Source organism: Ipomoea triloba, chromosome 8 (genome assembly GCF_003576645.1).
Source record: "Ipomoea triloba cultivar NCNSP0323 chromosome 8, ASM357664v1".
NCBI classification, from domain to species: domain Eukaryota; kingdom Viridiplantae; phylum Streptophyta; class Magnoliopsida; order Solanales; family Convolvulaceae; genus Ipomoea; species Ipomoea triloba.
Window position 1 is genome coordinate 5,200,312 of NC_044923.1, and position 16,069 is coordinate 5,216,380.

The 16,069-nt window shown below is 36.3% G+C and overlaps 3 protein-coding genes across 3 annotated transcripts; all 3 read left to right on the top strand.

The window, feature by feature from the left end:
* Positions 1 to 139: 139 nt before the first annotated feature.
* LOC116027864 (oligopeptide transporter 4-like) lies at positions 140 to 5,024 on the top strand. The gene is made up of 6 exons (XM_031269637.1): positions 140 to 640; positions 1,245 to 1,342; positions 2,394 to 3,005; positions 3,280 to 3,532; positions 3,702 to 3,884; positions 4,359 to 5,024. The coding sequence occupies exons 1-6, from the start codon at positions 140 to 142 to the stop codon at positions 4,971 to 4,973; spliced, it is 2,262 nt and encodes a 753-aa protein (XP_031125497.1). The 3' UTR covers positions 4,974 to 5,024.
* Positions 5,025 to 6,876: 1,852 nt separating this feature from the next.
* On the top strand, positions 6,877 to 11,245 carry LOC116027939 (oligopeptide transporter 4-like). The gene is made up of 6 exons (XM_031269731.1): positions 6,877 to 7,386; positions 7,993 to 8,090; positions 8,216 to 8,830; positions 9,400 to 9,652; positions 9,911 to 10,093; positions 10,543 to 11,245. The coding sequence occupies exons 1-6, from the start codon at positions 6,877 to 6,879 to the stop codon at positions 11,155 to 11,157; spliced, it is 2,274 nt and encodes a 757-aa protein (XP_031125591.1). The 3' UTR covers positions 11,158 to 11,245.
* Positions 11,246 to 12,358: 1,113 nt separating this feature from the next.
* On the top strand, positions 12,359 to 15,933 carry LOC116026751 (TRAF-type zinc finger domain-containing protein 1-like). Its single transcript, XM_031268129.1, has 6 exons — positions 12,359 to 12,520; positions 12,702 to 12,797; positions 13,976 to 14,111; positions 14,787 to 14,924; positions 14,997 to 15,118; positions 15,496 to 15,933. Exons 2-6 carry the CDS (start codon positions 12,754 to 12,756, stop codon positions 15,650 to 15,652), a joined length of 597 nt encoding a protein of 198 aa, XP_031123989.1. The 5' UTR covers positions 12,359 to 12,520; positions 12,702 to 12,753; the 3' UTR covers positions 15,653 to 15,933.
* Positions 15,934 to 16,069: the final 136 nt, after the last annotated feature.

Sequence of the window (16,069 nt, forward strand, 5' to 3'; positions counted from 1 at the left end):
TATATATATATATATATATATATATATATATATATATATATATATATATATATATATATATATATATATATATATATATATATATATATATATCTTAGACTACACTAATCATATTTCTGAGTTACATTTCTTCTTCAATATGGGTTCGGTGGAGATAGAGGCTCCGGCGATGAAAGTCGCCGGAGAAGATGTAAAAGACGATGAGGTGTCGCCTATAGAGGAAGTCCGATTGACGGTGCCCAACACCGACGACCCGACCCTGCCGGTATGGACATTCCGAATGTGGGTCCTGGGCGTGATCTCCTGCGTGCTGCTCTCATTTCTCAACCAGTTTTTCTCTTACCGGAGAGAGCCGTTGATCATCACATCTATCACCGTCCAGGTGGCCACGCTCCCCATCGGACGGTTCATGGCGGCGGCGCTGCCCGCCGCCAAGTTCCGGGTCGGGTCCCGAGAGTTCTCGCTGAACCCGGGCCCGTTTAACATGAAGGAGCACGTGCTGATCACCATCTTTGCTAACGCCGGCTTCGCGTTCGGAAACGGCTCGGCTTACGCCGTCGGAATCGTGAATATCATCATCGCTTTTTACCGGAGGAAAATCTCATTCTTTGCTGGTTGGATTCTCATTATTACCACCCAGGTACTATTTTATTTTTTTTTTTCTATTCTTCAAAACGATTTTTTTTTTTAATTATATTTTTTAAAGCTTCGAAGACAACGTAAATGCATTCAATGTTTCATTGTCGCCATGTGACATAAAACTCCCTTAACGCCGGCACCTCGTCCACGGTGAACTTAACGAAAAATACTAGACTGGAACATATATATATATATATATATATATATATATATACACAAACACAGTCATGACAGCTCTATTGTCTTCTTCCATTTCAAAAAAAACTGCAAGAATCTTCTTCTAATTATTTTCAAGTTTAAGTTTCTAATTGAAGTTTTTTGCAATTGAGAAGGCTAATTAATTACAACCACGGTGTGTATAAAGGGTTTTCATATAAAAAAATACTACATTTACTCCTACTTCTTACTATCAACTTCTACTTTATTACACAAGTTTTTGATATAAATACTTTTTTAAGACAGACGTGATGAAAATATAATATCCTTGTTTGTTACATTATAGAGGAGTAAAAATGATGAAGTAAAATTTAAGATTGCATGCAATATAATTCTTTTGTATGATCAACCTTAGCAATGCTAACGTGTATATTGACAAAATGTCTCAGGTTCTGGGTTACGGTTGGGCCGGACTTCTCAGAAAATATGTTGTTGAACCGGCTCATATGTGGTGGCCCAGCACCCTCGTACAAATCTCTTTATTCCGGTCTGTTTCTTTGGCTTTTTCCCAATTTTTTATTTTATTTTATTTAATATTATTACAGTTCTTTTTCTTTTTCTTTTTCTTTTTCTTTTTCAAAAAAACAAAAAAAAAATGTTTGTACTAAAATAAGTTAATATCATGTTTGTCTCTTAATTAAATTAAATGTAAGCCAAACTGAATTTACGATGTCTAAAATCTCTTTATACTAGAAATATAAAGCTTGAAAGGAGTAAACGCATTTTATAAATTTTAAATTAACATTTGGTTCGTGAAATAAACAAAAATAAATAAATAAATAAAAATTAGAACAACATTTCATGGAATGTGTATATTCTTTTGTTTGGGTTACTTTTTATGCTATGAAATAGAATTGCATGCAATTGGTTATTCTTTTGTAGAGTAAATTAATATTATTTGATATTCCTATATAAAATAATGCACTTTTAGTATATTCAAAAAAAATGTACTTTTTATTTATGGTCCACACAGCTTTGTGGACCATGGCCAATGTAATAATGATCGTCTCTTAAGGAATGAGAGTATATGGCTACTCACCTCAACAAGCTAGTTATGTGGTTACCTTAGTTGTATAGTTGTGCAATCACATTATTTACCGGGCGTTTGGTTGGAATGAAGGAATTAAAGGAGAAATGAATTATAATTCGGTGAAAAAAAAAAAAGAAGAAAATAAAGTATGAATTCAAATTACACTGTTTGGTATGCATGAATATGATTATAGAGAATTGAAAGGGAATAAGTGACACAATGACTGAAATGCCTTTATGTAATAATAATAATAAATAAATAAATAAATAACATATGCAATTCATGAGGGACAAAATTGTCTTTACACTAACAATTTTGCCCCCTCTTAAACACGAATTGAAATTCATGAGGGTACCTCATGAATTGCAATTCAATATTTGAAGGGAATTGCAATTCGGTGGAATTGCAGTTCCCTCTAACCAAACAGCGTAATTTTGACATCCACGAAATTGTAATTCAACTACACTCAAATTACATCCAACCAAACACCCCCTTATTTCACATGCAGGACACTCCACGAAAAGGAAGTAGAAGATGGAGGCGGCGAGGAAGCGGGCGGTGGCGCCGGCAACAAGCGCCGCCGCATGACCCGGGCAAAATTCTTCGTGATCGCATTATGCTGCAGTTTCTGCTGGTATTTATTCCCAGGATACATCTTCCAAACTCTATCAAGCATTTCCTGGGTATGCTGGGTATTTCCGAATTCCGTTACTGCCCACCAGTTGGGTTCGGGCCTGAACGGGCTGGGCCTCGGAGCTCTAACGTTGGACTGGTCCACAGTCGCCTCCTTCTTATTCAGCCCTCTCATCTGTCCGTTCTTCGCAATCGCCAACGTTTTTGTGGGATATGTGATGATAATGTATGTAGTGATACCTATATCTTACTGGGGGCTCAATGTCTATAGTGCCAAAAATTTTCCCATATATTCTTCGGATTTGTTCACTGCACAGGGTCAGGAATATGATATATCGACCATTGTGAATAAGGAATTTGAGCTGGACATAGATCAGTATGTGAAGCAAGGGAGGATTCATTTGAGTACATTTTTTACTCTAACCTATGGTTTTGGGTTTGCCACCATTGCTTCCACCATCACTCATGTTGCCTTGTTTTATGGAAGGTATGGATTGTTTTCTCGCAACTTTATAGATGATATTTGATTAAAGTACTGGCTAACATTTTAGATGATATTTGGTTAAAATACGGGCTAAAAGAGCTAAAAGTGTCAAAGTAGGGGCAACCCCAACCAACGCCAGTCATATTGTTGACTTGATAGCCATAAGTCACAAGTTCGACTCCGATCCCAACGGGAGCGGCCTATTGATCTTCATAGTTTGAGCTAGTCAGTTATAGACAACTTAATTTGGTTTACCTCTTTGTGGTTCTTTGTACAGAGAAATATATGACCGTTATCGAGCTTCTTCAAAGGGAAAGATGGATATTCATACAAAATTGATGAAAAACTACAAAGACATTCCTTCATGGTGGTTTTATATCCTCCTTGTGGTGACCATTGTTGTCTCACTTGCCTTATGCATCTTCCTAAAGGATCAGGTTCAAATGCCTTATTGGGGACTCATATTTGCAGCTGCCCTTGCTTTCATGTTTACCCTTCCCATAAGTATCATCACTGCCACCACAAACCAGGTATATATTTCAAACTCTAACTTATCCGACAATGATTGCTTATTAATACCTTTACCTTTTTATATGCATGGTGCAAAAAGACATTAGTGATCAATTGACACCTTAAAATATTTCTTACTTTTGAAAAACTAGAACAAGAATTCATTCTAATATGTTGTTCCCTTGATAGACTCCAGGATTGAATATAATCACAGAGTACATTATGGGTGTAATCTATCCTGGAAAACCAATAGCTAATGTTTGCTTCAAGACCTATGGCTACATGAGCATGACTCAAGCAATTGCGTTTCTCAGTGATTTCAAGCTTGGCCATTACATGAAAATCCCTCCAAGATCCATGTTTTTGGTTCAGGTACGTGCATCTACCCTGCAGATTCAATACAACTTCAATTCTCCAAAATCTTGATATAGTACTTAGTCTCGGGCGGGAGCCTGAAAGGCAAAATCCAACACCATGACTATAAAGTTGTTAGGCGGTGGCCTAAATAACAAGTCCAACACTGTGATTAAAGGTTGTTGGGCGGATACATGAAGAGCCAAGTTTAGCATTACGACTAAAAGAAATAGTTAGCCTGAGGTATGAAGGGCCAAGTCCAACACGAGAATGTTAAGCGGAAGACTGAAAGATTAAATCCAGCACCATGATGTGAGAATTGTTGGATGAAAGTCTGAAGGGCCAAGTCCAGCACCGAGATTATTGGACGGTGGCTCTGAAGACCACCCTAGCTTTCAGAGTAGTCCTAACAATTGGTATCAGATCAAACCACATGTTATATTTGTTGAGATATGTACGCCTATAATCCTAGTTTTACTTGCATGGTTTCAGTTTATTGGAACCATGATTGCAGGAACAGTGAATCTCGGCGTTGCCTGGTGGCTTCTACACTCCGTGGAAAATATCTGCCACCAAGACAAATTATCAAACAGCCCATGGACATGCCCCAACGATCACGTCTTCTTCGACGCATCTGTGATTTGGGGCCTCGTAGGTCCCAAAAGAATCTTCGGCAACGAAGGCAACTACAGAGCTCTCAATTGGTTCTTCCTTGGAGGAATTCTAGGGCCAGTAATAGTATGGCTCTTGCACAAGAAATTCCCTTCACAATCCTGGATTCCGCTCATCAACCTCCCGGTGCTGCTCGGCGCCACCGCGTACATGCCGCCGGCGACTGCCTTGAATTATAACTCGTGGATTCTGGTGGGGACGATCTTCAACTTCTTCGTTTTTAGGTACCGGAAGAAATGGTGGCAGAGGTATAACTATATTCTTTCGGCGGCGTTGGATGCCGGGGTTGCTTTCATGGCGGTGTTGCTCCACTTCACTGTAGGGTTGGGAAACAAGAATGTATCGTGGTGGGGCACCAATGACCCGGAGCATTGCGATCTTGCAACGTGTCCTACTGCTAAGGGTATCGCCGTTGATGGCTGCCCCGTCTTTTAGTTACTACTCCGTATTTGCTATTTAACATTCAAGATTCACCAAAATTCTTCATGTTACATAACGTGTGTTATTGATGAAATAGTAAATGAAAGTGTGGTTGCATCATAGAGATATAATATACGTTCTTGGAGTACTAACCCTACAATGAAAGACACTTTTGCTGGATAAAAATTGGACTCATTTTGAAATTTCGACAAAAATAAGTAAAATTAGTTTTCGAATGAAATTCAAAGTTAATAAAAATCTTAGGGCCGGTTTACTTCATGAAATTTATACTAATTATTCTCTCTCAATTCTCATGTATACCAAACATTGGAATTTAAATTTCCAGTAATTGTATTCCTGCAAACCAAACGCTGGAATTTTAACTCCCAATTTATTCCCGCATTATTTTTTTCGCATGAAATTACAATTCTTTTCTCACATAATTCTTTTCCTCCAACCAAACGGCCCGTTATTTCTAGTGTTAGTGGAATCCTCCCCATATAAACCTAATAAACATAATTATAACAATAGTTTATCATAATATCATAAATATATCATATTTAATTACCCGCTCTGTCTCATTTTATCTGTCATACTTAATATTCAGTGGTCAAACCAACTTTTTCTTCTTTGTTTATTTTCTTTATTATTATTTTATTTATTTTTAAATTTAATTTTTTGTGTTTAATAGTACTTTTAGTGTAGTTTCTAAATATATAAATTTTGTATATTAATATTAAACTTAATATTATGAAAATTTGAATTAAAAATAAATTCAGTCAAGTCTCGTTAACTGAATCAGACACATACAAATATACAATGGGACGGAGGGAGTATACATTTGCCCATTTAGTTATATATTCAATACTATTATTAGTATGATAAAAATAGTAGTATTCCATATCATAAATAATACCAAATTAATTCAATGCATATATAGTTAACATTAATTATACTTTTCGATTAAATTAATCGGATTGAAATTACTTTTATTTCTAAGGTTAGTGGAATGTTCCTCATATAAACGCAATTATAATAACAATAATTAATCATAATATCAAAAATATATATATTTAGTTATATTTTTGCCCCAATTAGTTATATTCGATACTATTATTAATTATTAATATGATAAAAATATTAGTACTCCATATCATAGATAATACCAAAAAAAATTCGATGCATATATAGTTATAATAGAATTGGAATTACTTATATTTCTAAAGGTAGTGGAATCTTCCTTATATAAACGCAATTATAATAACAATAATTAATCATAATATCACAAATATATCATATTTAGTTATATTTTTGACCCATTTAGTTATATTCGATACTATTGTTAATATGATAAAAATCATAGTACTCCATATATAATAGATAATACCAAATTAATTCAATGCATATATAGTTAATATTAATTATTGTTTTCGATTTTATTAATCGAATTGGAATTACTTATATATTTCTAAAGGTAGTGGAATCTTCCTCATATAAACGCAACAATAATTAATAATTAATCCTTATATAACTATTTGTCAAAAATATATCTTTTTTTTTTTTGAATTCAATACTATTATATCATATTTAGTTATATTCTTTCCCCATTTAGTTATATTAGTATGGTAATAGTATCATTAATTATGATACTAAAGAATAATATACACACTCTTACTGACGTGATATACTTTGATTCATCATTTTTAAAAAAAGTCCTAATTGTCAATGACCTTGTGGTCTACACAAAATAATTAACTCTGCTAATTGGGAGATTGCGAAAATAGTTATAAACCTTCTAGACAAGTAGTCAGAGTTTTATAATTACTATAATAGAATACATTAATTATATTTGGGTCCATAAATACACCCTCCTATCCATAGTTAACTTGATCACTCTCTTTGTAATTTCTTCTTCAAAATGGGTACGGTGGAGATAGAGGCTCCGGCCCTGAAACTCGCCGGAGAAGATGTAAAAGACGACGAGATCTCGCCTATAGAGGAAGTTCGATTGACGGTGCCCAACACCGACGACCCGACCCTGCCGGTATGGACATTTCGAATGTGGGTCCTGGGCTTGGTCTCCTGTGTGCTGCTCTCATTTCTCAACCAGTTTTTCTCTTACCGGAGAGAGCCGTTGATCATCACATCTATCACCGTCCAGATGGCCACACTCCCCATCGGACGGTTCATGGCGGCGGCGCTGCCCGCCGCCAAGTTTCGGGTCCCCGGGTTCGGGTCCCGACAGTTCTCGCTGAACCCGGGCCCGTTTAACATGAAGGAGCACGTGCTGATCACCATCTTTGCTAACGCCGGCTTCGCGTTCGGAAACGGCTCGGCTTATGCCGTCGGAATCGTCAATATCATCATCGCTTTTTACCGGAGAAAAATCTCATTCTTTGCTGGTTGGATTCTCATTATCACCACCCAGGTACTAATTTTTTTCTCTTCAAAACGTTTTTTTTTTTAATTTTTTTAATGTTTTGAAGACAACGTAAATGCATTCAATGTTTCATTGTCGCCATGTAACATAAATAAAACTCACAAGTTCCCTTAACGCCGGCACCTCGTCCACGGTGAACTTAACGTAAAATACTAGACTGGAAGAAGACTAGTGCAAGAGTCTTCTTCTAGTATGGAAGAAGATAGTTAATATATATATGGTGACGCCGGCACCTCGTCCACCGTCTTCTTCCATTTCGAAAGAAACTGCAAGAGTCATCTTCTCGTTCTTTTCAAGTTTAAGTGTCTAACTAAGTCAAAATACTTTGTGCTTAGATGATGGTGGCTTTTCTTAATAGAAGATCATATAATCAAATTCCCCGATCATAAATGCAATATAATATACATTGTTAATATATTAAAAGACCATTATTTGTATATATGTATTTTTAGTATATTAAAAATTTATTTTTTATTTATGATTCACACAAATATGTGTACCATGGTTCATGGAATAATTATTTGTGTATGTGTAAGATTTTCATATATGATCAACCTTAGCGATGCTAACGTGTATATTGACAAAATGTGTCAGGTTCTTGGATACGGTTGGGCCGGACTTCTCAGAAAATATGTTGTTGAACCGGCTCATATGTGGTGGCCCAGCACCCTCGTACAAATCTCTTTATTCCGGTCTGTTTCTTAGCCTTTTCCAATTTTTTGTTTTATTTTATTTAATATTATTTTAGTTCTTTTTTTTTTATTCAAAAAAAATGAGTTGTATAGGTGTGCGATCACATTATTTATTTCACATGCAGGACACTCCACGAAAAGGAAGAAGAAGAAGGCGGCGGCGGCGAGGAAGTAAACGGCGGCGCCGGCAACCAGCGCCGCCGCATGTCCCGGGCAAAATTCTTTGTGATCGCATTATGCTGCAGTTTCTGCTGGTATTTCTTCCCAGGATACATCTTCCAAACTCTGTCAAGCATTTCATGGGTATGCTGGGTATTTCCGAATTCCGTGACGGCCCACCAGCTGGGTTCGGGCCTGAACGGGCTGGGCCTCGGAGCTCTAACGTTGGATTGGTCCACAATCGCCTCCTTCTTGTTCAGCCCTCTCGTCTGTCCGTTCTTCGCAATCGCCAACGTTTTTGTGGGATATGTGGTGCTAATGTATGTAGTGATACCTATATCTTACTGGGGGCTTAATGTGTACAGTGCCAAAAATTTTCCCATATATTCTTCGGATTTGTTCATTGCACAGGGTCAGGGATATGATATATCGGCCATTGTGAATAAGGAATTTGAGCTGGATATAGATCAGTATGGGAAGCAAGGGAGGATTTCTTTGAGTACATTTTTTACTCTAAGCTATGGTTTTGGATTCGCCACCATTGCTTCCACCATCACTCATGTTGCCTTGTTTTATGGAAGGTAAGGATTGTTTACCAACTTTTTGTCCTAAATCTAGGGTTTTCTGGCCATCTAAAAGTGATTAAAAATCTATAAGATTCGACTTTTGTGTCATTTCAATTATAGTTTTGATTTATCAATTTTTTCCACTATTCTTCGTTAATAATTTTCTTACCACTTTCAATCCTTCAGAGGAGTTTCCATCAAACTTCACCTAAATTAATTGTTTTCTCGCAACTTTTTAGATGATATTTGATTTAAATACTGGCTAACTTTTTAGTTGATATTTGGTTACAATTCTAGCTAAAAGAACTAAAAGTGTCAAGTTAGGGAACAACCCTAACCAATGTTGGTTATACTATTGACTTTGATAGTCATAAGGTTACAAGTTTAACTCCTAATGGGAGCGACCTATGATTTTCTTGGTCATACTATTTGGTTAAAAATGTACTTTTTATTTATGATTCACACAAATGCGTGGACCATAGTCAATAGAATAATGATCGTTGGTTTCCCGAGCCTCATGATTCAAAAAAAAAAAAAAAAAAAACTCAAGTGTACCTTTATGCTAACAAGTTTTCCTTGTGCAGAGAAATATATGACCGTTATCAAGCTTCTTCAAAGGGAAAGATGGATATTCATACAAAATTGATGAAAAACTACAAAGACATTCCTTCATGGTGGTTTTATCTCCTCCTTGTGGTGACCATTGTTGTCTCACTTGCATTATGCATCTTCCTAAAGGATGAGGTCCAAATGCCTTATTGGGGACTCATATTTGCAGCTGCCCTGGCTTTCATGTTTACCCTTCCCATAAGTATCATCACTGCCACCACAAACCAGGTATATATTTCAAACTCTAACTTATCCGACAATGATTGCTTATTAATACCTTTACCTTTTTATATGCATCGAGTGTAAACATGTATGCTTTTTGGTTACATTGATTCGAATTTCCACAAAACCTGTTACAACGTAACCCAGAACATACACAATGTGCATGGTGCAAAAAGATATCAGCGATCAATTGACACCTTAAAATTTTTCTTACTTTGAAAAACTAGAACAAGAATTCATCTTAATATGTTGTTCTCTTGATAGACGCCAGGATTGAATATAATCACAGAGTACATTATGGGTGTAATCTATCCTGGAAAACCAATAGCTAATGTTTGCTTCAAGACGTATGGCTACATGAGCATGACTCAAGCAATTGCGTTTCTCAGTGATTTCAAGCTTGGCCATTACATGAAAATCCCTCCAAGATCCATGTTTTTGGTTCAGGTACGTGCATCTACCCTGCAGAATCAATACAACTTCAATTCTCCAAAATCTTGATAAGTAACTAATTAGTGTTGGGCGGAGGTTTGAAAGGCAAAATCCAACACCATGACTAGAAAGTTGTTAGCCCGTGGCCTAAAAAGCAAGTCCAACACTGTGATTAAGGGTTGTTGGGCGGATGCATGAACAGGCAAGTCTAGCACTATGATTAAGTAATTGTTAGCTCGAAGTATGAAGGGCCACCAACACGAGAATTTTAAGTGGTGGACTGAAAGACTAAATCTAGCACCATGATATGAGTATTGTTGGATGGAAATCTGAAGGGCCAAGTCCATCATCAAGATTATTGGGCGGTGGTCCTTCTAGATTTCAGGATAGTCCTAACAATTGGTATCAGATCATATCACATGTTATATTTATCGAGATATGTTTAATTACCTGCATGGTTTCAGTTCATTGGAACCATGATTGCAGGAACAGTGAATATGGGCGTTGCCTGGTGGCTTCTGCACTCCGTGGACAACATCTGCCACCAAGACAAATTATCAAACAGCCCGTGGACATGCCCTAGCGATCGCGTCTTCTTCGATGCATCCGTGATTTGGGGCCTCGTAGGTCCCAAAAGAATCTTCGGCAACGAAGGCAACTACAGAGCTCTCAATTGGTTCTTCCTTGGAGGAATTTTAGGGCCAATAATCGTATGGCTATTGCACAAGAAATTCCCTTCACAATCCTGGATTCCGCTCATCAACCTCCCAGTGCTGCTCGGCGCCACCGCGTCCATGCCGCCGGCGACTGCCTTGAACTATACCTCGTGGATTCTGGTGGGGACGATCTTCAACTTCTTCGTTTTCAGGTACCGGAAGAAATGGTGGCAGAGGTATAACTATATTCTCTCGGCGGCGTTGGATGCCGGGGTTGCTTTCATGGCGGTGTTGTTGTACTTCACTGTAGGGTTGGAAAACAAGAGTGTATCGTGGTGGGGCACCAATGACCCGGAGCATTGCGATCTTGCAACGTGTCCTACTGCTAAGGGTATTGCCGTTGATGGTTGCCCCGTCTTTTAGTTACTACTCCGTATTTGCTATTTAACATTCAAGATTCACCAAAATTCTTCATGTTACACTGTGACATAATATGTGTTATTGATGAAATAGTAAATGAAAGTATGGTTGCACCATAGAGATATAATATACTTTCTTGGAGTATTATTACTATTAACCCTGCAATGGAAGACACTTTTGCTGGATACAAAGTGGACTCATTTTTAAGTTTTGACAACAATAAATAAAATTAGTTTTCTAAATCAATCTTAAAGTTAATAAAACTTTCACGGCCCATTTATTTTACGACACTGTTTTCTGTTTTTTAATTTTTCAGTTTTCATTCCCTACTTTTGTTTAGAAAACTTGTTTACCTATACTTATTTTTTCAAATTAATTTTTTATTCAATTAACAAAAGTTTAATTTCAAGTAATTTCTAGACCTTATATTTAAAAAAATTTCAAAATGTTTGATTTAAATGGAATAAATATATTTATTTGAATGACATGTGTGCGTGTATATATATATATAATATAACTTTGAAGTATATATCTGATATATGGACCAAATTTGTATTACGATATAACATAATTAAAAATATCCAAACCAATAATCTATTGAGTTCAATAAAAATTTGAAACTTGGTGTAAAGTTGAAGTTTTAATTTTGATAATTGAGTAATATGAAACTTTAAACGTAAGCAAATAAGTTATGTTTATATAAGTAAATGCAAGTAGAAAAGAAAGAAAAAAAAGAAAAAGAAAAGGAAAAAAAAATTGTAATAAGTAAAAGAATATGATAATGAATATAATCATAGTAATAGATGGTAGATGTTTCTGTTATCCATTTATAAAATATTTTTTAAAAGCTCTCCAGTTATCTAAAAATCCAATTTTATAGTTTTCTATTTTTTTTTAGAAGGAAATGAGGTCATGGGTTTGATTTTCCGTGGAAGTGATATTCAGTAGGCCGAAAAAAGTAGTTATGAACATTTATTTTTTTTTGGTGAAAGAAAGGGACCCGAGGGATCCCTAAAGCTATCGTCTTCTACTTGTCGCACAGTCCCGCTCATCGCATTGTAACTGTAACTGGGTTAGTAATACTATTTAAAATTTAAAAAAAAAACGAGTATATTATACGCGCAAAAAGATCCACGTGTGACGTGCCTGATGATTCGTGACTTCATCACTTCCCAATCAATCTTTCGACCCGCATAATAAATCAAACTACCTCCCGGTCGGTCTTCATTGTGTTGTGGACTCTGTTATCTGTTCGTACTCTCCATCCCAGAGCCTGATAATTCTCTATTTCTCCCTCACATTCCATCAATTAGCCCTCCGATCGGTAGATCGATTCGAAACAAAGCAAGCAATTCTACAGTTCTAGGTCATTTTCTATTCTTCCGATGAACAAATTTCCACGGAGTATTAATTGAATCGTAATTGTTAACCTTACTTTTTGAATCAGAATAGTCGCAATTGGTTAACCTAATCTCTGCTCTCAATCCGCTCACCAACCTCTTGAATTTCCTGCACCGCTTTACTGATGATTTTTATCGTTATTACAGATTGCAGGTTTTGTTTCATTTTATTGTTGAGAATTTGTTGTTAAGGCTAATAATGGCTGCAGCTCCTGATCAAGCCTCGAGCATCTGTAGTCACTGGTTAGTTCTTTGCCTTTTAAATTATTGGTATTTGTACTGAAATTTGACTGGTTTTTGTTTTTGTTGCTGTGCGTATGTTTTTTCGGTGAGCCTGATGAAGATCAAGTTAGTATTTTAGGAGTTATAGTTTTCGTGATTTTCTTCTCTAATTTGTTTATCTATGCATATCCTCTTATAAATGCATGCATACACATACACCACATGAAACTGCACTGCCATAGTGAATTGTGTGTGACAATAGTGAGTTTCTCTTTGCTATTTTTTTTTGTTTTAAATGTATCTTACTATCTTTACTAAGCCTCATGTACTGACCTCTTATTTTCTAGTTCTCTTCTACTTTTTAGGGTAGAGATTTCAACCTAGTGCTGCAGAAAACTTGCCACGATGCTTTATGTTTGTTGCTTGGCTTTCATATTACTTTTTGGGTTTGGTTGGCATATAGGTTAAGACTGTAAACCATATGTGTAATACAATGTTTCTGCAAGATGAATAGATGATTTGAGATGCCAAACTTCTGTCGAAGTGGCAGAAGTAAATGCTTACATGGATGCAGAATTATATCCACTGTAAACATACCACAGCCCTCCTTTACTCGGGATTGGAAGTGGCTAAGTTAGCAAACTTAGGTGCAGTTAAACAGAGCTGAATGGAGACATAGAAGTTATAAAGTCAACCTCAACTAGATTGAGTTGAGACTTAGTCTGCATCAGGTTGATTAAGTTTATTCAAAACTATGGTTTGGCATGAAAAAAAGTGCATTTAAGGCTTAATGGAAAGCACTTCCAACTGAATGCTGGAAAGCTGTATCTTTGCGTTTACTCCTCTTATTATCTCTGTGTGATAAGTTAATAATGTGTGCCCATTAATAGTGAATTAGTTATTTGAATACTCTGTAATGAGTTAATTATGTCCTCTTTACTGGATATTTCTTTAATTTTTTAAGCCAGAAGTTCATTTCAAATATTGTGTATTGGGAGAGAGGAGGAGAGTAGAAGTATGGAGTTGGCTTAGCATGTTCTTGCTATTAGTAGACTAGATTTTTACAATGTATTTCTGTTGGCTACTCAGCAATAGCTTATTCATTGTTTTATGCTACTGTTTGCTGCACTTTTGGTTGCATCATGTTTTCATCTTGTTTATTCTTGTTTCCCTTGAAACTAACAACGATAAATTTCCAGTGACAGAGCAATTCCTTCTTCAAATCTTGATTTGCATTTTGCTCACTGCTCGCGGAATCTAGAAAAATGTAAAATTTGTGGCGACATGGTTCCTAAGATACATGCAGAACACCATTTCTTAAGCACTCATGCTCCAGTAAGTGAAACCCATTTCCTGCTTTGCATGCAGCATGCTTAGCCTTTAGGTAATAATGGATTCTCAATTATTGGGGGGGCAATAAAGAATATTTAGCCCCTTAATTAGGAGAGAGCATTGTATTTTCTTGTCTTAATTTATTTGTTGTGCATTTATGAGTAATTCTTCTGGTGTTTGCCTGTGTTCCCATATTGTGAATTGCCTTATTCCAGTTACTTAAACAATTATTGATGTCAAAACATTCATTTATTACATCAATCTATGAGGATCTGTAGTTGGCATGTCCTTGTATGGAAACTTGACCTGTTTACTCATACTGTCAGTTAGTGTCTTGGTTGTGGTTCATGATGTTATTATGGGTCCTCAAGTGACCATGCAGCTGCAGCCATCTTACCTGCCACTCTAGTTACTAGTTAATACAAACCATTCAGCTCATTTAATCTTGTGGAGGGATTATGAATAGCAACTTATTGGACCCTAGGCCTTTCCCAGCTCTGGAATGTGGATAGCTACCCCTTTAATGGAACTTAATGGATAAAGTAAGGCAGTAGGTAGTATGGGGTTAGGTTTGTAAATGTTTTGATTCTAAATGCTTTATTGATGGAAAAAAAAAATTGCCCATTCGATCCTTTTTAACCTGTCATGTTTTCAGTTCTGATTTTTATATTGTTGCAGGTGTCCTGCTCTTTGTGCAGTGAGACAATGGAACGTGAAGTGTTAGCTGTTCACAAAGGCGAAAATTGCCCACAAAGGATCGTTACATGTGAATACTGCGAGTTTCCTTTGCCTGCAATCGATTTGTTTGAGCATCAGGTAAAATAGTTACTACTGACTGCACTATTGCATCCAGTTTTAAACAAATTTAATTCGTCATCAATGTTTCAGGAAGTATGTGGGAACCGTACAGAACTATGCGAACTCTGTAGCAGGTACATTAGACTCCGAGAAAGGGATGTCCACGAGAGCAGATGCAATGGAATAACAGATAATGTTGCAGAAACTTCCCGGTAAAACATTCTCTACTCTAATAGTTCTTTCACCAACCTCTTAGAAAGTGTGCAGATCTTATTATTGCAACTCATGGCAATGTTCAATGGGAAATGAAAGTCCAATAACATTTTACATTCACAAAGCTGGTTTGGAAAGAAATGAAGCATCTGTTTTGGTTTTTGAAGTTTGAACAACAAGATGGGTCATAACAGTGTCAACTTTAGCCCTTAATGGTTTAATATTAATTTACTGAACCTATATTTAGGAGACTGGATTTATGCATTTATTTGTAGTTTACATAGATAGTAACTCAGATAGTTTTGGCCAACTTTAAGAAAACAAAAAACAAAAACCATCATAGCTTTGCTCTGATGGTCTAGTGTTATCTGTTTAGGAATGCAAGGGAAGCTGAACAAGATCGCGGTGCTCCAAGATGCCCCAATGAATTTTCCAAGAAGCGACTGCTGTTTACCATTGCAATAACTGGGATTGCTGTTTTGTTAGGGTCGCTTTTTTACCCAAAGAAAGCTGAGCACGTTCAAGTACATTAGCAGTATGGATGAGTTAATTTGGCAATACTACCATCTTAGAATTTACCGTGCTACATTGTTGGCTGCACATTATCTTTCATGTTTGTACAAGTCAATGTTAAACAGTTTCATTTGTGAGTTGGACATTATTCGTGCAAAATTGGAGGTGTTGACGTAATAAACTGCTATTCGTAAGTAGATTATGCACTGCTCTTAATTCTTTCGCAAGCTGCTCTTCATGTTTTTAGGTCTAATGCTTGGAAGAATCAGTTATTATTGTATGAAACTCATTTTATATTTGATTATTGCTCTTCATGTTTTTAGGTCTAATGCTTGGAAGAATCATTTATTATTGTATGAAACTCATTTTATATTTGATTATTACATAAACATCCTTTTATTTAGTTTACTAAGCTATCTTAGAGCATCTAAGGTTTT

What these genes read in the sequence shown, in the direction of transcription:
- LOC116027864 (XM_031269637.1), top strand. Translation starts at nt 140, where the DNA reads ATGGGTTCGGTGGAGATAGAGGCTCCGGCGATGAAAGTCGCCGGAGAA. An exon ending in GTACAAATCTCTTTATTCCG is followed by an intron (nt 1,343 to 2,393) that starts GTCTGTTTCTTT and finishes TTTCACATGCAG; the next exon opens with GACACTCCACGAAAAGGAAG. An exon ending in TCACTGCCACCACAAACCAG is followed by an intron (nt 3,533 to 3,701) that starts GTATATATTTCA and finishes TTCCCTTGATAG; the next exon opens with ACTCCAGGATTGAATATAAT.
- LOC116027939 (XM_031269731.1), top strand. Translation starts at nt 6,877, where the DNA reads ATGGGTACGGTGGAGATAGAGGCTCCGGCCCTGAAACTCGCCGGAGAA. An exon ending in GTACAAATCTCTTTATTCCG is followed by an intron (nt 8,091 to 8,215) that starts GTCTGTTTCTTA and finishes TTTCACATGCAG; the next exon opens with GACACTCCACGAAAAGGAAG. An exon ending in GATCCATGTTTTTGGTTCAG is followed by an intron (nt 10,094 to 10,542) that starts GTACGTGCATCT and finishes GCATGGTTTCAG; the next exon opens with TTCATTGGAACCATGATTGC.
- LOC116026751 (XM_031268129.1), top strand. Translation starts at nt 12,754, where the DNA reads ATGGCTGCAGCTCCTGATCAAGCCTCGAGCATCTGTAGTCACTG. An exon ending in TCGATTTGTTTGAGCATCAG is followed by an intron (nt 14,925 to 14,996) that starts GTAAAATAGTTA and finishes TCAATGTTTCAG; the next exon opens with GAAGTATGTGGGAACCGTAC. An exon ending in AATGTTGCAGAAACTTCCCG is followed by an intron (nt 15,119 to 15,495) that starts GTAAAACATTCT and finishes TTATCTGTTTAG; the next exon opens with GAATGCAAGGGAAGCTGAAC.